General features: G+C 51.7%; 7 protein-coding genes across 7 annotated transcripts; 4 read left to right on the top strand and 3 right to left on the bottom strand.

Moving 5' to 3' along the window:
* Positions 1 to 949: 949 nt before the first annotated feature.
* Positions 950 to 2,416, top strand: STEHIDRAFT_163191 (uncharacterized protein; the record flags this gene model as incomplete). Its single annotated transcript, XM_007310863.1, has 1 exon — positions 950 to 2,416. One exon carries the CDS (start codon positions 950 to 952, stop codon positions 2,414 to 2,416), a length of 1,467 nt encoding a protein of 488 aa, XP_007310925.1.
* Positions 2,417 to 3,289: 873 nt separating this feature from the next.
* STEHIDRAFT_172928 (uncharacterized protein) lies at positions 3,290 to 4,761 on the top strand (the record flags this gene model as incomplete). Its single annotated transcript, XM_007310864.1, has 1 exon — positions 3,290 to 4,761. One exon carries the CDS (start codon positions 3,290 to 3,292, stop codon positions 4,748 to 4,750), a length of 1,461 nt encoding a protein of 486 aa, XP_007310926.1. The 3' UTR covers positions 4,751 to 4,761.
* A 267-nt stretch (positions 4,762 to 5,028) lies between these two features.
* Positions 5,029 to 9,273, bottom strand: STEHIDRAFT_150826 (uncharacterized protein). Its single transcript, XM_007310865.1, has 8 exons — positions 8,726 to 9,273; positions 8,638 to 8,666; positions 8,506 to 8,570; positions 7,359 to 8,440; positions 7,103 to 7,296; positions 6,863 to 6,997; positions 6,679 to 6,803; positions 5,029 to 6,600 (listed from the first exon to the last, which is right to left on the bottom strand). Exons 1-8 carry the CDS (start codon positions 8,922 to 8,924, stop codon positions 5,379 to 5,381), a joined length of 3,051 nt encoding a protein of 1,016 aa, XP_007310927.1. The 5' UTR covers positions 8,925 to 9,273; the 3' UTR covers positions 5,029 to 5,378.
* A 323-nt stretch (positions 9,274 to 9,596) lies between these two features.
* On the bottom strand, positions 9,597 to 11,536 carry STEHIDRAFT_126258 (uncharacterized protein). The gene is made up of 5 exons (XM_007310866.1): positions 11,352 to 11,536; positions 11,251 to 11,283; positions 11,057 to 11,179; positions 10,648 to 10,990; positions 9,597 to 10,575 (listed from the first exon to the last, which is right to left on the bottom strand). The coding sequence occupies exons 1-5, from the start codon at positions 11,497 to 11,499 to the stop codon at positions 9,726 to 9,728; spliced, it is 1,497 nt and encodes a 498-aa protein (XP_007310928.1). The 5' UTR covers positions 11,500 to 11,536; the 3' UTR covers positions 9,597 to 9,725.
* Positions 11,537 to 12,699: 1,163 nt separating this feature from the next.
* Positions 12,700 to 14,306, top strand: STEHIDRAFT_150828 (uncharacterized protein). The gene is made up of 6 exons (XM_007310867.1): positions 12,700 to 13,081; positions 13,164 to 13,289; positions 13,345 to 13,443; positions 13,502 to 13,568; positions 13,631 to 14,029; positions 14,094 to 14,306. Exons 1-6 carry the CDS (start codon positions 12,896 to 12,898, stop codon positions 14,198 to 14,200), a joined length of 984 nt encoding a protein of 327 aa, XP_007310929.1. The 5' UTR covers positions 12,700 to 12,895; the 3' UTR covers positions 14,201 to 14,306.
* Positions 14,307 to 14,650: 344 nt separating this feature from the next.
* STEHIDRAFT_172932 (uncharacterized protein) lies at positions 14,651 to 16,927 on the top strand (the record flags this gene model as incomplete). Its single annotated transcript, XM_007310868.1, has 3 exons — positions 14,651 to 14,759; positions 14,822 to 15,332; positions 15,433 to 16,927. 3 exons carry the CDS (start codon positions 14,651 to 14,653, stop codon positions 16,925 to 16,927), a joined length of 2,115 nt encoding a protein of 704 aa, XP_007310930.1.
* Positions 16,928 to 17,043: 116 nt separating this feature from the next.
* On the bottom strand, positions 17,044 to 19,005 carry STEHIDRAFT_105979 (nuclease Le1; the record flags this gene model as incomplete). Its single annotated transcript, XM_007310869.1, has 14 exons — positions 17,044 to 17,165; positions 17,233 to 17,304; positions 17,401 to 17,514; positions 17,626 to 17,711; positions 17,789 to 17,795; positions 17,878 to 17,943; positions 18,009 to 18,044; positions 18,108 to 18,112; positions 18,169 to 18,212; positions 18,289 to 18,328; positions 18,401 to 18,466; positions 18,523 to 18,592; positions 18,651 to 18,731; positions 18,889 to 19,005. 14 exons carry the CDS (start codon positions 19,003 to 19,005, stop codon positions 17,100 to 17,102), a joined length of 870 nt encoding a protein of 289 aa, XP_007310931.1. The 3' UTR covers positions 17,044 to 17,099.
* Positions 19,006 to 19,680: the final 675 nt, after the last annotated feature.

Raw genomic sequence — 19,680 nt, forward strand, 5'->3', positions numbered from 1 at the left:
TGCCTCGGGCAGATTACCGACCAATTCACGACCCGAAACCGAACGAACGAAGGTGAAAAGGGTATAGTAAAAAGTAGAGCCGGCAGTTACGGTGCGATCATGCCTAGGGCAGATTACCCACCCACGTCCCGGCTCAAAAAAGGGAGAGGAGAAGGTGTATGTAGAAAAGGATGGGGCTTTTTGGTGGACGAACCTCACTGGCCTTTATACCCTTCGGTGTCTGTGAACGCGGCCCACGATGCGACCGCCAGTCTGAGATATGTCTTAGAATGACTGGAGGCAGCGTGAGCTGAGTGGCTCCGGTGAGACATTGGGTGGCACAATGAATTAAATGTGAGACATTTCGAGGACTAGCGGGCTCGATCATTCCAACTCGAGAACACAATTCTGTTCTACTCGGGCGACGAGAGACTTCATCTGGGAGTGTCTAAGATGCAACTAAAACAGTGACCCTATGAGCTGAGGGCGCGCCCTGGTGCGCCGAAAAGGCAGTCGGGAAGTTTCCGCAGCGAGCGTTGTAAGATTGAAGGCAGTCGGCGACTCGGCGAGAACTCGGAGAAACAGGACGCGCGAGGCTGTCGGCTTGGGATCCTAACAAGGACAAACAACTTCGCCACCCGATCACTGCCATGCCGTTTTCCACATCTCTCCCACCTTCCACCGCCTCCCATCCCGATTGTATCGATCTCTTCTACGCGTGGTATCAATCAACATCTTAGATTCTGAAAGAGCCATTTCAAGCTCCGGTGATCAACTCTCAGGTATGAAGTCTATGCTAAAAAATCTTCACTTGTTTGGCATTGCTCAAGTAGGAACGCTGCTTGACGAGTTATTTCACCTTATTGTGTAGCTTCCCCCTCTTGAACGGCGGACATCCTTTCAGTTACATTTGGATCCTCAAAGTTTCAAGCATCTCGTGCGATAACTCGACCGCGGCTCCCTCCTCAGCATGTCTGCTCTCGCGCAGACGCGGTGTCATATCGATACTATCCCTGTGGAAATTCTCACCGAGATATTTATACACGTCTGTGAGGCGCATACTCCTTCTCAGCAGCCAAAATCTTTGCAACAAGCCATCTCTTTATACACTCGACCTATCGACGTGTCTCACGTCTGCCGTCATTGGCGCGAAGTCGCACTCGCTTGTGCCCGTCTTTGGACATTTATACTCGTCTCAGAAAGACATGAACATGGTCTGGAGCGCTTCGACGCGTTTGTAAAGCGCTCCAAGAAGTCACCACTACGCATATTCATTTCGTGGTCTCCCACAGAGGATGATCGATCAGGTCGTGACCCTATCGACTGGGAGCATTTCTCCCAGATGAGCGATGTTTTCGTTGATACGACTTTGGAACAAATCCTCCGCTCTAGCCATCGATGGACGTCATTCCATCTCAGCATCGAAACTGCACGGTTGATGTCCCGTATCGAAAGGAGACTTTCTACAGTCGATGCTCCGCTGTTGAGAGATGTAGCTCTCGGCACAACATTTCCCCAAGACTCGGACGTCCCGTCCGTTTGGAATGCCAGTAAGCGATGGTCAGGACGTCCTCCCTTTCTTGCATGCGACCTGCGGAGCTTGTACCTCTCCCAGACGCCGCCGAATTGGATCGATCATACACCTTATTGCATGGACCGTACGCCTTACTACACGAATCTACAATCGCTTACGCTTGACCGTGTCACCGTGCCCTTCATCTCTGCATTCATGCGTTTTCTGGCCGGCTTCCCCCTCCTTGAAGCCCTTGCCCTACGGACCTTTCGATTTAACACCATGCGTGGCGGTACTCAGAATGACCCTCTCGTTGAGTTGCCTCTGTTGCGCTGCTTTTCTATCACAGGTCTCGGCCCACAAGACGGCGAGGTGTTGTTCACTCAGCTACGCATGCCGAACATCAAAGTCATGACTCTTGACTGCGAGGAACAACATCATGATAATCTCCGGTGGGATACTGCCGTCTCCCTACTCTCCGCCGCCTATCCCGGTTCTTCGACATCGGCACTTGATTCAGTCCAAGTACTCCGAATAGGTCAATTGGAGTGCGACTCTTCACTTCTCCCGTCATTTTTCCAGCGCTTGTCCGACCTCCGAGTTCTCGTTGTCGATTGCTCGAGCACAGGATGGGACAAGTTTTTGGTCCATGTACAGACCACACCGCACCTTCCTCTTCTCACGATCCTCGTATGTCCTGGGATTTCCTACGAGCAGCTACATCACCTCGTCGTCGAGAGTACGATGTCTGAAGTCCCCATCCAACGCGTATTTGTCACGAAGGATACGAGATTTTCGAGCAGCGCTGTTGTTTCAAATATAAGGACCGTGGAGGTTTTGGAGGAGCTCCCGTCTTCAGAGGAAGGCCAAATCGATGCTTCTTTAGGTGACTTACTGGCGGCGTATTTTGATGCGGAGGAATAACTGTAGTCCCTTCGGTTTGCTATGGCGAGCTCGAGCTCCAAGGACTCAAGCTCGTGGACCAGAAGGCGAGACATATTTATTTCTTCGTGCGTTTCAGCCTTCGAGATCTAACAGACACATATAAAGACTGTTTCCAGATACGGAGCAGCACTGCTCGTCCTGTTTTCTATCTTTCGCCCTGCTCGTGTACATACTAAATATAAAATTCTCGCTCTGTGTTTGTGTCCCATCTACTGCATGACATATAAAGATCTATGTATATGAATACAAAGAACATGTGCGCGGGAAAGAAACCAACCAAATCTTCACAACCTCGTGTGGCGTACGCGGCGCGGCTGAATCTTCGATACATCGAAGGGCTTGGAGATTGTCAGGAGCAGACAGTGAGATAAAATCCCAATAGATACAGAGTGAAAGAAGAGTTTACATGGTTGGACCATAGTCGAGCTTGTCCCAATGCGGTCATGAGCGTTGCAGAAAGGCACTCAGCGGGAACTCGGCGAGAACAGGAGAGGCTTCGGATCCTAACAATGACAAACAACTTCGCCACCCGATCACTGCCAAGTCGTTTGTCTCTCTCCCGCCTTCCACCGCCTTCCATCCTCGTTGTACCGGTCTGCCCTACATGTGATATATACCGATATCTTAGACTCTGAAGGGAACCATTTCAAGCTTCGTTCCGAGGTATAAAGTCTGTACCAGTGAGGAAGCCTCATTCATTTCGCAGTGTTCAGGTTGGAACGTTGACTGACAAGTCACTCCACGTCATCGTGTAGCTTCCACCTCTTCAAGGACGAACATCCTCTCACTTATACGTGAACTCTGAAAGCTCCACGTATCTCGCGCGACCGTCCAACCGCGACTGTTTTCTTCATGTCCACCCTCGAACCGACGCAGTGTCATATCGATCTTATTCCTGTGGAAATTCTCACAGAGATATTCCTACACGTCTGCGACGCGCATACTCCTTCTCACCAGCCAAAGTCTTTGCAAGAGCCCATCCCTCTATACATCAGACCGATCGACTTGTCCCATGTCAGCCGTTGTTGGCGCGATGTCGCACTCGCCTGTGCCCGTCTTTGGACGTGCATCGTCATCGCAGACAGGCACGAACATGATTTAGAGCGTTTTGATGTTTTTGTAGAGCGCTCAAAGCAGTCGCCACTGCACATGTTCATTTCTTGGACTCCCACAGAAGATGATCGACTAGATCTTGACGCCGTCGACTGGATGCGTTTCTCCCAGATCCGCGATGTTTTTGTGCATGAGACTCTGGAGAAACTCATCTCGTCTAGCCATCGATGGGCGTCATTCTTCCTCTATGTTGAAACTGCAGGGGTGATGTCCTGCGTTCTGAAGAGACTTTCTATAGTCGAGGCTCCTCTGCTGAGAGATGTAACTGTCTGCCAAACGTTCTACAGAGGTGTAGATGCCTGGTCGAATGAAGAGGCCATGTTAGCCAACGATGAGAGATGGGTGGAATGTTTTCCCTTTCCTGCATGCGACCTGCGGACCTCGTATCTCGACCAGACGGTGCCGAATTCCCTCGATCGTACACCTTACTACCCGAATCTCCAGTCCTTGACGCTTGACCATGTCATCGGGCCGTCCATCCCTAACTTCATGCGTTTTCTGGCCACCTTCCCCCTTCTCGAAGCCCTCACCCTACAGAGCTTTCAATCTGAGACCATATATGGCGGTTTCACCCCCCCTCCTAATGGCCCTCTCGTCGAGTTGCCTCTGTTGCGCTACTTTTGCATCAGCGCCCTCCACCCACAAGATGGTGAAGCCTTGTTTTCCCACCTACGCATTCCGAACGTCAAAATCATGGATCTTGACTGCGCAAAAAGAGATAATCTCCAATGGGATACCGCCATCTCCCTGCTTTCCGCTGTCTATCCCGATTCGTCGACGTCGGCACTTGATTCAGTCCAAGTACTCCGAATAGGTCAATTGGAGTGCGACTCTTCACTTCTCCCGTCCTTCTTCCAACGCTTGGCCAACCTTCGAGTTCTTGTTATCGATTGCTCCAGCACAGGATGGGACAAGTTTCTGGTCCATGTGCAGACTACGCCACACCTTCCTCTTCTCACGACGCTCGTATGTCCTGGGATTTCCTATGAACAGCTATATTACCTCGTCGTTGAGAGAACGATGTCTTCCTTCCCCATTCAACACGTGTTCGTCACGATGGATACAAGGATTTCGAGACACGCCGTTGTTTCAAACCTAAGGACTGTGGAGGTTTTGGAGGAGCTCCCGTCTTCAGAGGATGGCCAAATCGATGCTTCGCTAGGCGACTTGGTGACGGCGTATCTTAGAGTCGGGGAATAACGCGGTCCTCTTGCTTTGCTATGACGAGCTGGAGCTCCAAGGACTCAAGCTCGTGGACAGGAAGGTGAGACACACTGCGCGACGCTGCTTTTCCTGTTTTCTCCCCTTCACCGTTGTGGTTGTCTCTATTTTTCGTGATGCTCATGTACACACAACGATTCTTGCTCTGTGTTCATGCCCCACTTACTACACAATATATACGAGAGTGCTGAGACCATGTGCGAAGGGAAGAAACTACCGAAGTCTTTACAACCTCGTGTGGCGTCCGTGTGGCATGCGTATTTCGCTTCACATTTAGGAAAACTACAATTCGACACGTTCAAGCGACCTCATCTGATTTAATAGTACTACAGTGACAGATCGTTTGCTATTCTAACGAACGACGGCGACGCGAAACTAGATATATGCTATGCACAAGAAACAACAACGGCGACTGAAATGAACCCTACCGAGAAACGGAGAAAAAAAAAGAACGCCATCAAAGCGATGCCTCGCAAGCAAACCAGCAATAGATAAAAGAAGCAGTACAAACCTTGACTATACTTCATCCTTCGCTCCAACTTCGCCTACAACCCTGCATCGACACCCAAACGTATACATCATACACCAGCAGCCTTTCCCCTCCATCTCAAATCCTCAACTTCTGATCCACCTCCTCAAAGAAACCCAACAACCCATGCTCCTCATACGTAAACTCCCCATTCACACTCCCCCCCTCCCCATTCACGCTCTCGTCCCCTCTACTCATCGCCCCACCCCTCTCCTTCGCCACCCCCAGCCCCGCCGCATCCGCCTCCCACCCCCTCAATCGAATCTTCATCAGCTCATCCCACACCACCGTCGCGCTCCCCTCACTCTTCTTCAAGAACAGCCTAATATGATGCAACCAGCTCTTCACAAGCGTAAACTGGCTGATCGAGCTCAGGGCCTGTGGGCCCTGTGGCGTCGGAGCGAGGTGTGGCGCCCTGTAATACATCGGGGAGACGAATTCGGGGGAGGCGTGCGGACGCGGGTCAGGTGGGGACGACGAGTTGTGCGAGGGCGGATCGTGGTGCAGGAGAGGCTCGGGTTCGGACACACCGACGCAGAAGGACGTGATTTTGAGGGGGTTGTGCGGTGGAGGGCCTTCTTTCTTCTTTGGCGCGAAGGGAGGGAGTTGCTCTTGGAACGCAAGGAGCAGTAACTGTGCGAGCCAATAGAAAGGCAAGGGGTCGCCAAAGAAGGGCGCGTCGCCCGATTTCTTGCCTTGCGATGCCGAACCAGCAAGACCCGAGGTCGTCGTCGCCGTGCTCGAAGACGATTGGGGGATATTGGGCGTGCGTGTGGCTTCCGGGTTTTGGAGCCAAATACGGAGCCAACGATGTAAAGCGAGCTGAACGACGAACACGTTCTCGTTCACTTCTTCTCCTGCCGGTACGGCCACGGGTGGCATCCCGTCCCTGTTCGCTCCGCCTCCGACCTGGCCCCTGGACGCACCCATAGGAGAGCTCTTGCAGAGTTGGCAGAGCATCGCCAAGATCGCCTGGATCAGGATGAAGTGTCCGAAAGGACTGATGATGCCTAAATCCTTCGGAGGCGCGTCCAGACCGACTGTAGCATTGCTGAGTTTGTCGTTCTCGATGCCGATGGCGGATAGTGCTTTTTGCATGGACACCCCGCGGAGGCGCTCTTCGCCGGTACCATAGGGAGAGGGTGACATGACGAGGCGTTGCCAGGCTTCGGGAGAGGGTGCGGTCCAGAGGGCTTCGTCGGAGGGGAGGCAACCTACGAATTCGGATGAGCGGAACGAGGCAGGGAGGGAGAAGTAGATGGGGTGGGCTTGATCATGGTTGTACGACAGTAGCATCACGCTGTGGTTTTGAGAAACCAGAAAAGATGAGGATCAGGATATAAGAGACAAGTGCAACGAATCAAAAGTAAGAACGTACCGCTTGATACTCTCGTATGCTGCCCAATCGATCCAAGCGGCGCGAAGTTCTTCAGGGTCCGTGACCCGCCAGTCTTTCTGAGTCCAATTTGCGTTTCTTTCGACGATACCAGTTTGGCGAATCATCTACCACAATATCATCTCGGTCAATAGTCAAGAATAATAACACGGGCAAGAGGGCTCACCAGAACGACCATACCATGATACAAACTCGACGAAGCTCGTTGCTCAGGATTCTGATGGAACAAGCCAATCGTCTGAAGGAAGACAATCGTCATGATGATGTGTAATCGATGCTTAGGATCCGGCGACGCCTTCGACTATCATATCGTACACACGGAGTAAAAAGCGCAGCGTATAGGTAAACAAGAGTGTAAGCAAAACGCTTCGAAGTTCTCACAGACTCGTAGCAAGGGAGAGCTTACAAATTCGCCAACCAACGTGTCTCTAGAGTTCGCGAGAACCTTCGTCACAAACGCCTCCGCCGTCTTCGTCTTGACGAACAACGCGCCACACGCTTGCATAGCGCGAAGCAGAATCGGAGGCTTGAGCTCCACACGGAGCGAAGGAGTATGCACGATAGGAAGTTGTGGCAAGAACTGCGTCAAGAAGATATACACTTCGACGCACAAATGTCAGTTCAAGCATATCAAGGAAAATCGACAGGAGAGCGAAACACACAGTATTGCTGTAACTCTTCCGTCGTAGGCTCCGGAACCTCCTCCGGAATGCTCGAGGGTGGCGTCGGTAATGAATTCTCCGGCGTGGGGTACGCCGTAGACGGTTCCGGCTGAGCTTGCTGAGCGGGAGCTTCTCTCTGCGGCGGCGGTGGCTGCTGTGACACAGGCGGTGGTGGAGCTGGTTGTTGAGGCTCCTGGGACGTAGAAGCACCTGCCGTAAACGACGACATACTATCGAGCCCCTCCGCCTCCGGAGGGGTAGGATACGTGTTGACCATCATGTCGTGCATAAGCTGATCATCGAGTGGCTGCGAGTTTGCGTCACCAGAGAAGATGAAACTATCGACAACAGGGTGCAACTGAGGATCTCGGCTGAGGATCTGATCCATGCTCAAGTCGTCGCCATTAGCGCCGAGACCCTCCTGAGCGTTCTCTTGGATGCTCGACAGGCCAAAGACGTCTCGGAAGAAGGGTTCGAACATGTCGTTCGAGAAAGAGCCGAGATTGGCGAGCCCGGTGGGGCCGCCGAAGCTGGTGAAGGCGTGTTGAGAAGGCGCGAAGGAGGAGAGCGTCTCTGAGGAGGCGAGGTCCCAGTTTTCGAAGTTATAGTTGGGAAGTGAGCGCGCGTGCGACATAGGGCTATTTGCCCGAGGAACGGGAGGCGGCAACATCGATCCGAATTGAGCAAGATTCTCTGCGTTCAGTGGCTGGGAAGATGGATGGTCGTTCGACATGCCCGTATCCATGAGACCTAGCTCGGGGAACGCAGAAGAGGAAAAGTCATCCGGGAAGGACGACAAGGACCATGTCGCAGTGCCGTCGAGATTCGGAGTTGGTTGCTGAGACTGAGTGGGCTGCGAACCTGAAGCAGTTGGCGCTGGTGGCGTTCCCTGTGCGTGTTGCTCGGACGAGCTGCCCCGTCTTCGAGTGGGTGAAGCAGACCTTCTCAATGGCATGGTCGTCTCACCCTCAGCACCGTACACGCACTCTCTTCCTCGCTGGATGCATTTTGAACACGGGCTCCTGAGATCGCACTTGACTTTGAGGCCGGCGCACGCTTGACATGAGCGACGGCGGGTACGACTGATTGGGTGCCTTCAGGCAAGTGAGTGCCATGAACGAAAGAGAAAGGGAAGAAGAGCACGCACGCATCACCGCAGCTCCTTTTATGTCTCGCGAGAAGATCACTCCTAGTGAACTGAGCAGTACAAGTCTGCACAACGCACCTAGATGTTCAGCACTGGGCTCACTTGTCAGACAGGGGCGAGTGGCTCGCTCACCTCGCAGCGATACATTCGTTCATTCGTATCTGCCTTCTAGTCAGAATCGTAGTCGATCAAGCAATTAAAAGTCTTAAGAACCACGTACGATTTCTGAGATGCCGGTTCAGATGCGTCGTGCGGGTAAATTTGGCTGGACAGAACGGGCACAACTTCGTCTGCGGCAGCTGAGGGACATTTCCCTTGTGCGAACGCATGCGCGAGACGCTGCCGTCCTTCTTGTACTCGACCACGTCGGCCGCTGGGGACGACGACGAACCCGCCTTTGGCTCTGAGGGAGAATCCATGTAGACTGAGATGATAGAACGAAGACAAAAGCACTGACGAACGCAGAGGCCGTCTCGGCTTCAGCGCCGGGCGGCTGCCATATTCGTCGCTGACCCACGCGCGTTCCGTCCTGTGGCTGAAGTTGCGGTGGCACGGCGTAGATGTGGGTGTGGCGCTCTCGCTACCGCTCACTGACTCGAACGTCTTCGAAGCCCAGGGTCTCAGAGGCCTCGCGGCCAACAACCAGACAGTGGAGAAGACTTACATACTCAGGAGCTCCTTATCGGACGTGATGGGGGCACAAAGGCGCTCGGAACAAGGACAAGGACGCGTAGACACGGCATTAGGAGGGGTATAAAGAGCACATCGAACTTTCGCCCGTCAGCAAGCAGTCCGAGGGAATCGACACGACGGTAGATCAAAGAGTAGGGTCTTATATATTCTCAGGCTCATGTAGAGCTCGTGTTGAGAGTGGATCAGGCAGGGGTGTGCATGGTCTTGAAGTGAGTGGGCGTTGAAGAACAGTAATCGTGTCACAGTGGATGGGGATGTGGATCTCCCGGGACCGATCAAGCTCAAGCGTCGGCGACACTACGGCATTGGAGAACTTCATCCACTTTTGCCCTTTCATTCGTATAAACAAAAGCCTTATTTCTAGGTTCAGGGATTCTTAAGCCATGCCGGAGTTTAAGAGGCCGATGGGTATAGATATTCGAAAAGAGATGCGAAGAAGGGTATCTCTGGGCTGCATGTAAAACAAACATTATAAAGACACACAATATCAACAAATGCAGAGAAATTCCATGTCAAAATATTACCCATCATCGTCCTTTAATCTTACCACCAACCTTCGGAAACATCTCCGCACTTGTCTTCCTGACCCTTTCCTCAACATCAAACCAGCTCCCCATCCCAAACGCCTCCGGTATCCTCCTCCACACATTCCCTTGCGCCTTCCTCATACTCTTCCACATCGCCTCCCTACAACTCACACACACCACCCCTCCCTGCTCCATCATTGCTCTCAACTCCGCATCCAGGACCTTAAGCGCAGGCAATCCGTCCTTCCTCCCAAGCGTAGGATCTCGGTCTGTGAGGGTTTGCCATAAAGTGGTGAGGAAGTTGTAACATCGGTTATCGTACCACGCGTCGCGGCCTGGATGTTCGTCTGAGGTGCAGCCGGGAGAAGGTTTTCCGGGGAAACCGTCTGGCGTAGGATGTTGCAGGAAACCTAGGATATCGTCACGTCTGCAGTTGGAGAGGAATTCTCTCCCTTTCATGATTCGGATGATCTCGCCGGGTTCGAGTCGATGTAGCTTGTCGCCTACGTCGCAGTTCGGCTCGTCGACGACATCGCAGTCGAAATTTCCACGTGTGGAGATACCGTGGAAGATAACGCGTAGAGGTAACTGTGCGCACATGTAGTACGCCACGGGACGAAGTTGGTCGATCTCGTATTCGATGCAGAGGCGGAGGGTGAGGATACGCTTCGCTTGGTCGGATGGAGTTAGAGTGTGTTGAAGGTGGAGGTAGCTCTCGAGTTTGGAGGGGCAGTAGCGGGATAGAGAGCAGATGGCGAAGTCGCGAAGGAGAGGACAGCTGAAGTATTTGCTGAGCCAGAGATATTCCGCGATATCTTTGATATCTACGTCATCGGGACTCGCTTCAGCTCTGAAAAGCAACGATTCGGTAAGTGACCACGGATTCATAGGCGACTCAGTCATGCATGACAAGGACACTCACGGGTTGTAGATGAAATCGAGCACGAGCTCCCATTGTCTTCCGCTCACCTTTTTATGAGACCAAATCGGATCTCCATTATACCAGTCTAATTTAGAGGGTTTCCCATCGACGAGATGAAGAAAAGTTTGGATAGGCTGGAAAAGTAATTCCCTCCCGATCACAGAGCGATGGACATGAACGAACACATCTCCAGCGTCGATATACATGTCCGGATCGCCACTGATGTGTTCGAAGGTAAGTTCCTTGGTGGGCGGTTCGGAGTAGTATGAGCACGAGGTTATGTTGGCTTCGCGACGGTGTATTGCATGCTTGATATCGCGATAGAACGTGGTAGATTTCGCGTCTGAGGTGAGATGGACGCCGGCTAGTAAGAGCTGAGTATGGATCGAAGAGCATTACATAAACGTACCTGCACTTTTACTTGTTATGAACTTTCCATCTGGTAGGATCTTTCGTTTTCTTCGAACCTCACCCTCTTTCGGAGGTGCAACATTCGGTATCGGTGGGAAAGGGTCGAGTTCGGCAGGCGGGCCTGTAAAGATGTTAGAACATATCGTCGGCCATCAGAAACGGGAATCTCATGAGCATTCGAGGAAGATGTACCCTCTGCATGCCGAGCACGTTTGGAAGGCGAGTCTATGGCATTGATTCCCTTCAGCTACGCCATCTCACGCCACCCGTTAAAGGAGACAACAATGGCCCACCTTCGTCTCGATGCAAAAGCTCTGACGTTGGTAACTCTTCTAATTGTTTTCGTTTCCGTTTGGTGATCTTTGGTGGAGGAGGAAGTGCAGATCCGAATGGTTTCGACGTAGAAGGGCCGGCCTGAGGTTGTAAGCTCGAGCTCGGCATTCTGGCGAGGTGATAATCGCGTTGCACGGTGTAATGAGATGGTGGTTCGATGATAGAAGAGCGATGCCGCAACCCATTATCTCGTCAGCGCGTCGTGTTTGATAAGGGTAGTTGTCCGTATTATTGTCCATGTGAGCTGAGCTGAGGGAGCTGGGCGTCACGTGCAAGTTCTCATGCCTCAACGCCGGCAGAGAGGACCTAGAAGTCTTGAGTATGGAAGGTGTCGCGAAGGTAAGTGGCTCCTGCTGCTGTGGCCGAGTCGGTTCGGCGGGTATGACACCTTCGGGCAACATCAAGACACGCTCGTTAGAACTGTTGCACACTAGTCTTGTGTCGTCGGAGGGGTTGATACCGTAGGTCGAGGTTCGGCGTTACGAGCCACGTTTTCGCCATGTGGAGGCGGGCAAACTAATCAGGCAGCGCGCGTCCCACCAACCCAATTTGATTTCCGCTCTCTCGTGTTCCTGATATGGCACTCGAATATATATATACATTTCTGTTCAGGCTTCATTTGCCTGATTATTGGGGAGAACAAAATCTATGAGCGTTCCTACTATGGCCCAATCATTTGTAGAATCTTTATATGCAGGGTGTCTTCAACGGGCGCTAGTGAAATGGGGGAATCTGGAGACCGTGCAGCCCACAACAAGCATTGCATTGTTTGATAAAAGCAAATCTCCTGGGATTATGAATTAATAGTGGTACATGATCACCCTCGGTCATAAATAAGCTCTGTCTGAGGACAAGAGTCGACAGAACGATGTGTTTTAGCCGCTACAACCAGTGCGACTTGGAGCGCCACAGCTCGCCACAGCCGGCATCTCCTGCCGAATTTCATTTTGCGGCGTTAACACCGATATTGGTTCTCGAAGGTCGACCTACGGTCCCGGGGGCGCGTTCCGTAGCAGACCTTGACACGTTGAACGCCCTATCTTCAACACCAAGGTCTGCCTGTGGGAGACTACCATCCGCGCGCTTTGGCCTTTTGCGTAATACTGACACAGTGCCGAGAACCCGGCCATGGCTTTCTTTGTTCTCCCTTTGAGTCACGGTACGAATACGGAAGCCATTTCGAGCGCCTAGACTGATAAAACTGGAATTCGGTCCCGCAAACTGCCGGCCGGCAGTGTCACTAGCACCTGGAAGCACGTGGGGTTTCGGACGCTTGTTCGTTTCTCCACTCGACCCTCATGCCGCTAGGCGGACTGTAAATACTGTGCTCGTCTCCTGTTCTGCTTTCTTGTCTATACTTGTGTCCCAGTCTGCTTGTGTTGTATCATAACGACTGTGTGTTTCAAGACGTTCTGAACTCAACTTTTCTATATCACACGCGCCACCAGATATATCTAGCGCTCCTGAACTCGGTTGACTCACATCTGATTCGCATCGGACTCGCATGTCGTTGCTCTTCTCACATTTTACAGCGCTCGACGAGCGCATCCAACTCCACTATCAAGGCAGCTCTCGGTTCGTTATCTTGTCGAAGGTCACGGACGATGCATGGATCGTTCATCTGGGTCTTGCTCGTGAAGGCCGCTGGTGGAAGGGCTCGTGGGAGGAAGGCGATATTCTCGAGATCGCTGTGCGTCTGGTTTCTTTCTATCGGACACTTTGTTCTACGCCTTTGATCTTGCGTGTCCTGACACTGAGAACGCTCATCGTAGGGAAAGCGCATCTTACCCAAGAACTTGGAAGCGCTCGCAGATAACTTGGCCACCAAGCTCATCGATGACGACTTAGAGGTGGAGAACTGGGACCCGCTTGTAGCGAGAGGGGATAAAGCTATGAAGGTCGATATCTTACCCTCCTTCCTCTCGCGAACATGATGCTGACGGGTCTCTGTAGCTCACTCTTGGACCATCGGGGAAGAAACCACTTCGGATCAATTTAGTGGAGATGAGCGCGAACGATGCTGCGATTTTCGCTGTCGGAGAGTTCATTTCTGTAGGTGGACCCATCTCATTCGACGGCCATATTGAGCTGATCCTTCGGATGTTGCTAGATCGCTCTTCAAGCTCAATCTCGTCAGTGTCACATCAACCCTTCGAACTACGACGGCGCATTGTCACGTACGTCTTCTCGTAGGCCTCCCATTCTGACTCACGCCTCTGACTAGACTTTGATACTACAGTCTCTAACAAGAAGCATCGCCGTTCACAATCCATCGATCAAGATCGAGCCACCTCTCCCATCGAGACACCCTCTTCCCCGGGCCCCAGCACACAAGGTACACAAGAAGCGTCCCAGCGCCTGGATAGAAAGCGAAGCAACGCTACATTCCGTATCCCTACCGAGAGATCAACTCAGACCGCGGGCAGCTCAAAGTCACAAGATAAGCCCAAGGGGAGAGGGAAGGCCAAAGAGAAAGAGAAATCGGCGCCGACGCCGCCACTCGCTGTTCAACCCTCTGCAGCTGAGCTGGCTGCTCTTGAGGAAGTCCGCCAGTTGAAGGAAGAGTTGAAACGACAGAAGAGCTTGGTCGCTTCTGCGTCGCTTGCTAGAGTGGGGAGCAACGCTGGCCTGATGAGTCGTATGTATCTTTCACTGAACGAATGGGTGTCTTCATATTGATACTGATGCTGCATGTGTATTAGGCTCTGTGATTCCTGCACAGCCACGTAGGAAAGGTGCATCACTAGCGAATCCGAATAAGAAGGCTAGGAAGCTAGAGGAGCTGGAATTTGCCAGTGATAGCGACTGATATTGGCCGCTGTGCGTGATGTCCTCCGCCAATCTGATTGAAATTACCTCTATTGTACAGTAGTCTTCACAGATTTGCGTAGTATATTGAATTATCCCCATGAATGTGTCAAATATTGAAAAATGGCTAATTGAGTGGCGCGCCACTCTGCGCGCATTGGCCATCCTGTGTCGCGCCGGTGTGTCGGGCCCTCCTTCCGCGTTCACTCAGCCCTTTGTTCCCAAACCGCACGATTATCGTACGGGCCCAGGCACGCACAAAAGATCATCCAGTTGTTTGCTTGGACCATCGTGTTGAAATTGCACACGTGTTGCATAAGCAGACGTCTACAGATCCTGACACATCGTTCTCTTGTCCTCTTCCCCCATCTTGAACCCTGACCATCGCATTGCTCCTCAGAAGCATATTAACTCTTATTTCGCCCTAATAGCGATTTGCTCGATAACACGAATGACTTCTCCAATTATTCCTTCTATCTCAGCCTCCATTTGGGGCGTAAAGCGCCCCCGAGAGCCTGACACCGTAGAGGGCACACGTTCAAAGGATGGCCACAATCAGGGTGCGTCTCTTTGGACTTATCTCTCCGAGACTGTGACACCAAAACCTCTCTCGAATACGTAGTCCCTAGATTCAAACGCCGACGCCATTCGGGCGAGTTCGATCCAAAGACCTACTTTTGCCCGCGTCCACCCGCCGCCAACTTACCTGACACCCGAACAGCCCAAGGCGATACCGACCCTACCTCCTCTGAATCCAGTTCTTGCGCATTTAAACCACGTATACTCAGCAGGTTCAAAGGAAATGCCACATTTCCCGATCCAACGTACAGCGACGCCTTACTCGGCACACGAACGAACGCCGATGAATCTGTCGAATTCGTCGACGGAATACCAAAACACAGCACCTTTTATTACCCTCACGGAGATCTCATCATCAAAACCAAAGAATATATCTTTCGAATCCACCGCGCGATGTTGTGGGAAATGCGGTTCTTTCACGACATGTGGTACGAAGAGATAGGCGAGAGGACGGTGGTAGGGAGCAAGGGAATTACGAAGATCGATGGGGTTGACGCTTACGAGGATCCAGATTCTGAGGCATGGCATTATATGTGCTACATTTTCTACAAACCGTATGTCCGATCGTTTTTATTCTCAGCAACCTATGATCGCACCTCTTCCTCTACAATCCGGCGTAGTGTTGACACTGGTCTCACCATGAAATCACCGCAGAGACGCCACATACCCCGAACTGTTTACCGTTGACCTCATCGCCCTCTACCTCAAGATATCACGCAAATATGGCTACTCCTCCATGCGCTCTGTCGCCGTCTGTGCTCTCTCTCACTTCGCCCCCTCTAAGCTCGAATCGTACAACACTCGCCACTTTTGCTCTCCACCCCGCGCTTTTCCATTAGAGAGGGACCCACTCACAGACGATGACGAATATGACTATGAGGAAGATGAAAAGACGGAAAGAGGCTCCCAGGCAACTACAGAATCTGGCTCTGATCCGGATCGGGACAAAAAGTCAGATTCAGACGCCGATGCGGAAGGAGAGACGGACTCAGATTCAGACGCTGATGCGGAAGGAGAGACGGACTCAGAGATTGCTGACGACAAGGAAGCAACCCCAGAGCCTGAAAGAGATTATTTCAGTGAAGACTCGGGATCATCCCTCTCAGGCCAGTCAGAACTCGAACGCAACCACGAACTCCAGCCAGCCGACCGCATCTTTGCTCTCCAGCTCTGTCTCGAGTTCGATATCCCCGAACTACTTCCCATGGCGAGCTATCTGTGCGCGCAGCTGCCTATAAAGGACATACTCTGTGGTGCACGAAGGAGGAGGTTAGCGAGAGTGCGGACGAGATCGGACGATACGCAGCGAGACTGGGACTCGACGGGACCCTTGTTTCGATTAGACCCTGCGCAGGCGATCACGATCTTAAAAGGCAGGGAGGCGCTGATGCACGTCCGCAGAGACTTCATGTTCTCGCCCTTCGCTCACCACAAAGACGACGACAGGCTTTCTGTAGTCGGGCCGCTCGAACAAAAAAGCCTCGAAACCCCACTGTCACTCGGATGCGACAAGCAAGTAAGAGGCCCACGATACGGATCTAGCGACCGCTACACTTGCATTGAGTTCCTCGTCCTCTTCTGTCGCATGCTCGGAGACAAGGACAGCTCTATGTTTTCGAAGGACAACAGTCGGCGGTTGCGTGCGTTGGACCTGTTACCAGACGAGATCTTCACGAACTATCTTTCGAAACATATCTGTCCTTCATGTCTCGGGGGTTTCAAATCGGAGATGCACGCGCAACAGAGAAGGATATGGAGGTACATCCCCAACGCCTTTGGATTGGGAAGTTGGTTCCATCTGGAAGAGAGGGCGAGACAGAGGTGGGAGGCGCTGAGTGGATGGACGAGAGAAGCTGCACGTAGTATCGTCGCCCGTGCGAATAAAGCTGCTGGTGAGGAACAGCCGTGTGATGGGTTGCGGGATGCAGGCTGCGGGGTAAAACAGAAGAAGAGGGAGCAGGCAGAAAAGCAGGCAGTGTTAGAGTACTTGGCAGAAGACGGGGTGCCATGGACGAAAACATTTGTGGAGTGGTCAGAGAAGAGGAGAGCGGATGAGGCAACGGAAGCTGACGAGGATCTGGAGCCTCAAAATCAGGTCGTTGATCTCCGGACCTACATTCCCTTCTCACTAGTCCCACAAGGCCCTTGAACGCAATTTCACATTCATCTCACCATTTCATGATTGAGTGACAACCCCGCGATGGGCGACATAAATCCTGCCTGATCCAGCTATAGAACACGGAATTTTTTCAGTCCGCTCGTCCTGAAATACACAATCAGACTGTCCAGTCCAGTTCGCTGATACAGTTCATCAACATCGTTCAAAGAGCCATCGTATCAAGCCACTTCGCTAACCGATATCCCGATTTTGCGAGTTGCAAGTCGATCTGAACGGATGTTCATCCCTATCATCAGCACATATTTTCCACCTCCAGAAGATGGTGGGAAACTCACGATAGGGATTGCAGTGGTGTAGTAAGAGGTCTCGCACAAATCGTCGCCCTTGGTGTAGTCGAAGACAGTCGACTAACATGCAAAGTGAGCACGGACAAACTCTGAGAGAGGAAATGGATGGAGAGGAACAGAAAGTTCAAGGGAATTTTAAGAGCGAGAGGGACGTACACAATCGTAGGCATTAGCTTCCTTAGCCCATACGAGCGGGCAAGAAGTACCATCAAGTGCGGAATCGGTGATGCAGGTTACCCAGCCGGATGCAAGAGACTTGTACTCGCCAGTCTATGAAACCACACGTACATCAGTTACACGATCAGTATGATGCTAGGCTAGTAATAGTAGCTGAGAGGATACCACGGCGAAAGCAGGACACGAAGAAAGTTGAGGACAGACCTTAATCCTCGTGACGAGCTCAGCTGCATATGTCTGAACGTCGTTATCGTAGTTTGCATCGACGCTCTTCACCAACATTCCGGTATCTATGTATGGTGATATTACCCATGTCAGCCCCATCAGGATCAATAAGAACCACGACCATGAAAAACACTGAACGTACCCCAGACCTACAATATGTTCGTTATTGAGCATTCAGATATCTCGAGGGTAGAGAGTGGAGATTGGTCGAAGGATGAGTGGGAGACTCACAGCGTGCAGATTGGTGCTTTTCCCATCGCAGGTGGCGTCGATGTCGTTCCCACCAACTTCATAGTTCTAATGATGAGGGAGCACAGCACAATGTGAATACAGATACGAGTACGCGGAGACAGGTCACCCACCTCGACATGCAAGGGTTGGCTGATGTCGCCCAAGAACTATAGCGATAAGACAATTAGCTGGACGATTATTCGTTTCGCAAAGGCCATACGAAATCTTACGTGTGCTATGATAGCAATTCTTAACATTAGCATGCAAGAAATAGCACACGGAATCACGCACTGACGAATTTGAGAGCCTCCTGACGCTGTGTGGCGCTCAAGCTCCTGCAAGTCCAAGTCCAAGTGGAACAGTCAATACAAGAGATTCAGAGCAACAAGCCGTGGTCCATATACTACGTACGTTTCCATCAGCCTCTCGGTGTAATTCTGTATAGCAGAAACTGGGATCAAGAAACATCACTCGAGTGTCTGAACATAAGACAACCAAAAGAAGCGGTTGAAGGGCCACTTACTGATGCATCCCTCATCGCCACAATCACGAGAAAGCTCTACAGAGCACGAGTCGCTCAAGGGAGAATCTGTTCAAAGCTATAAGGAACTTATTCAAAAACTTGAATATAGAGCTGAAAGTTACCTTCGGCGTCGATGAAGTGGTACGGCTTTGAGTACTCGTATGCAGTCTCATATTTGACGGTGTCAGCCCACTGAAACATATAAAGATGTGTTAAATGCGGATCGAAATAACATAGGGTTGTTCCTCACAGTAGCGGCAACACCAAGGGATTCGTTGTATGTTGAACCAAGCGATGTTTGGACGAAGCTAGTAGTTTCAGAGCTGATAAACTGCTCGTCACCGCCCGCCACAACACCATATATCGCGACTTCGTCAGATTGGTCTGTTGAGAGATATCACATGGACATCAAAAGTTTGAGCTTACAGCCATAGCGACGTATCTGCATATAAGAGAGAGTTTCAGTGAGTAGATAGTGATGAAATCACGGAACGAATGGAGACGGACCCAATAGTTTCATGCCCGACATTCCCCCAAGCCCAAGCACGATCTATAGCAGCCACTGCGAAGACAAGCGCGAATTCGAGAGCAGTGAATGACTTCATCGTTCGCTCTGAAGTTCCTGTATGCGGCTTGCGGTCTGTCAATATTCCGAATGAGCGGTCGACAGGAGCATCTTCAATCTCTCAAAGTCCTGACATTTTATACTGGTGCTCTCAGAAGCACTGGCAGGCCGCGATAGCACCGGCGTGGACGCATGCAAATCGCGGGAGAGGATGTCGGAGATCTCGAAATACACATGCTAAGTAACACACGTTGTTACTGAGCGAGCCATGTGGTGATGGTAGCTACCACCAAAAGCCAAAAGAAGGAGAACAAGGAACGGTGTGCGATGATACCGGTGGTAATGGGAGTCTTTGTGCGGAGTAAGGCCCAGCAAGGCCGGGGATGGAAGAGCCTTCGACAGTCCAAAGATAGAAGCAAAAGAAGCTCCGGGGACCGGCTTGGCACGATATGCGCCATACGGAGATCTGAAAGAGATCAGCTGGTTCAGCCGACGATGCATCCAGGAAGTTCAGCATGCGTGCTTGGCAGGAGAACGGTCCTGGTTTGTCGGGCGACCTTGTGGTAGCGACCCACAGAAAGGCATATTTAGCTCCATATCTATTCTTTGAAATCTATCAGAGAGGCACTTGAGTGGACGAGACGATATTGCACTCACTTTTGGTGAATGTCGTGAAACTCGAAGGGGCATAATTCGGCTGTGCGGCATCTCTAGA

The sequence above is a fragment of the Stereum hirsutum genome (assembly GCF_000264905.1).
Source record: "Stereum hirsutum FP-91666 SS1 unplaced genomic scaffold STEHIscaffold_22, whole genome shotgun sequence".
Lineage (NCBI taxonomy): Eukaryota > Fungi > Basidiomycota > Agaricomycetes > Russulales > Stereaceae > Stereum > Stereum hirsutum.

Bases quoted from the DNA above. Each gene is read 5' to 3' on its own strand.
- STEHIDRAFT_126258 (XM_007310866.1), bottom strand. From the start codon at position 11,499: ATGCCGAGCTCGAGCTTACAACCTCAGGCCGGCCCTTCTACGTCGAAA. The intron at 11,180-11,250 runs GTACATCTTCCT...ACATCTTTACAG, and splicing joins ACGTGCTCGGCATGCAGAGG to GCCCGCCTGCCGAACTCGAC. The intron at 10,576-10,647 runs GTGAGTGTCCTT...GTTGCTTTTCAG, and splicing joins CTCGATTTCATCTACAACCC to AGCTGAAGCGAGTCCCGATG.
- STEHIDRAFT_150826 (XM_007310865.1), bottom strand. From the start codon at position 8,924: ATGGATTCTCCCTCAGAGCCAAAGGCGGGTTCGTCGTCGTCCCCAGCG. The intron at 6,804-6,862 runs GTGAGCCCTCTT...ATATTGTGGTAG, and splicing joins ATCATGGTATGGTCGTTCTG to ATGATTCGCCAAACTGGTAT. The intron at 6,601-6,678 runs GTACGTTCTTAC...TCAAAACCACAG, and splicing joins GCATACGAGAGTATCAAGCG to CGTGATGCTACTGTCGTACA.
- STEHIDRAFT_150828 (XM_007310867.1), top strand. From the start codon at position 12,896: ATGTCGTTGCTCTTCTCACATTTTACAGCGCTCGACGAGCGCATCCAA. The intron at 13,082-13,163 runs GTGCGTCTGGTT...CGCTCATCGTAG, and splicing joins GCGATATTCTCGAGATCGCT to GGAAAGCGCATCTTACCCAA. The intron at 13,444-13,501 runs GTAGGTGGACCC...GGATGTTGCTAG, and splicing joins CTGTCGGAGAGTTCATTTCT to ATCGCTCTTCAAGCTCAATC.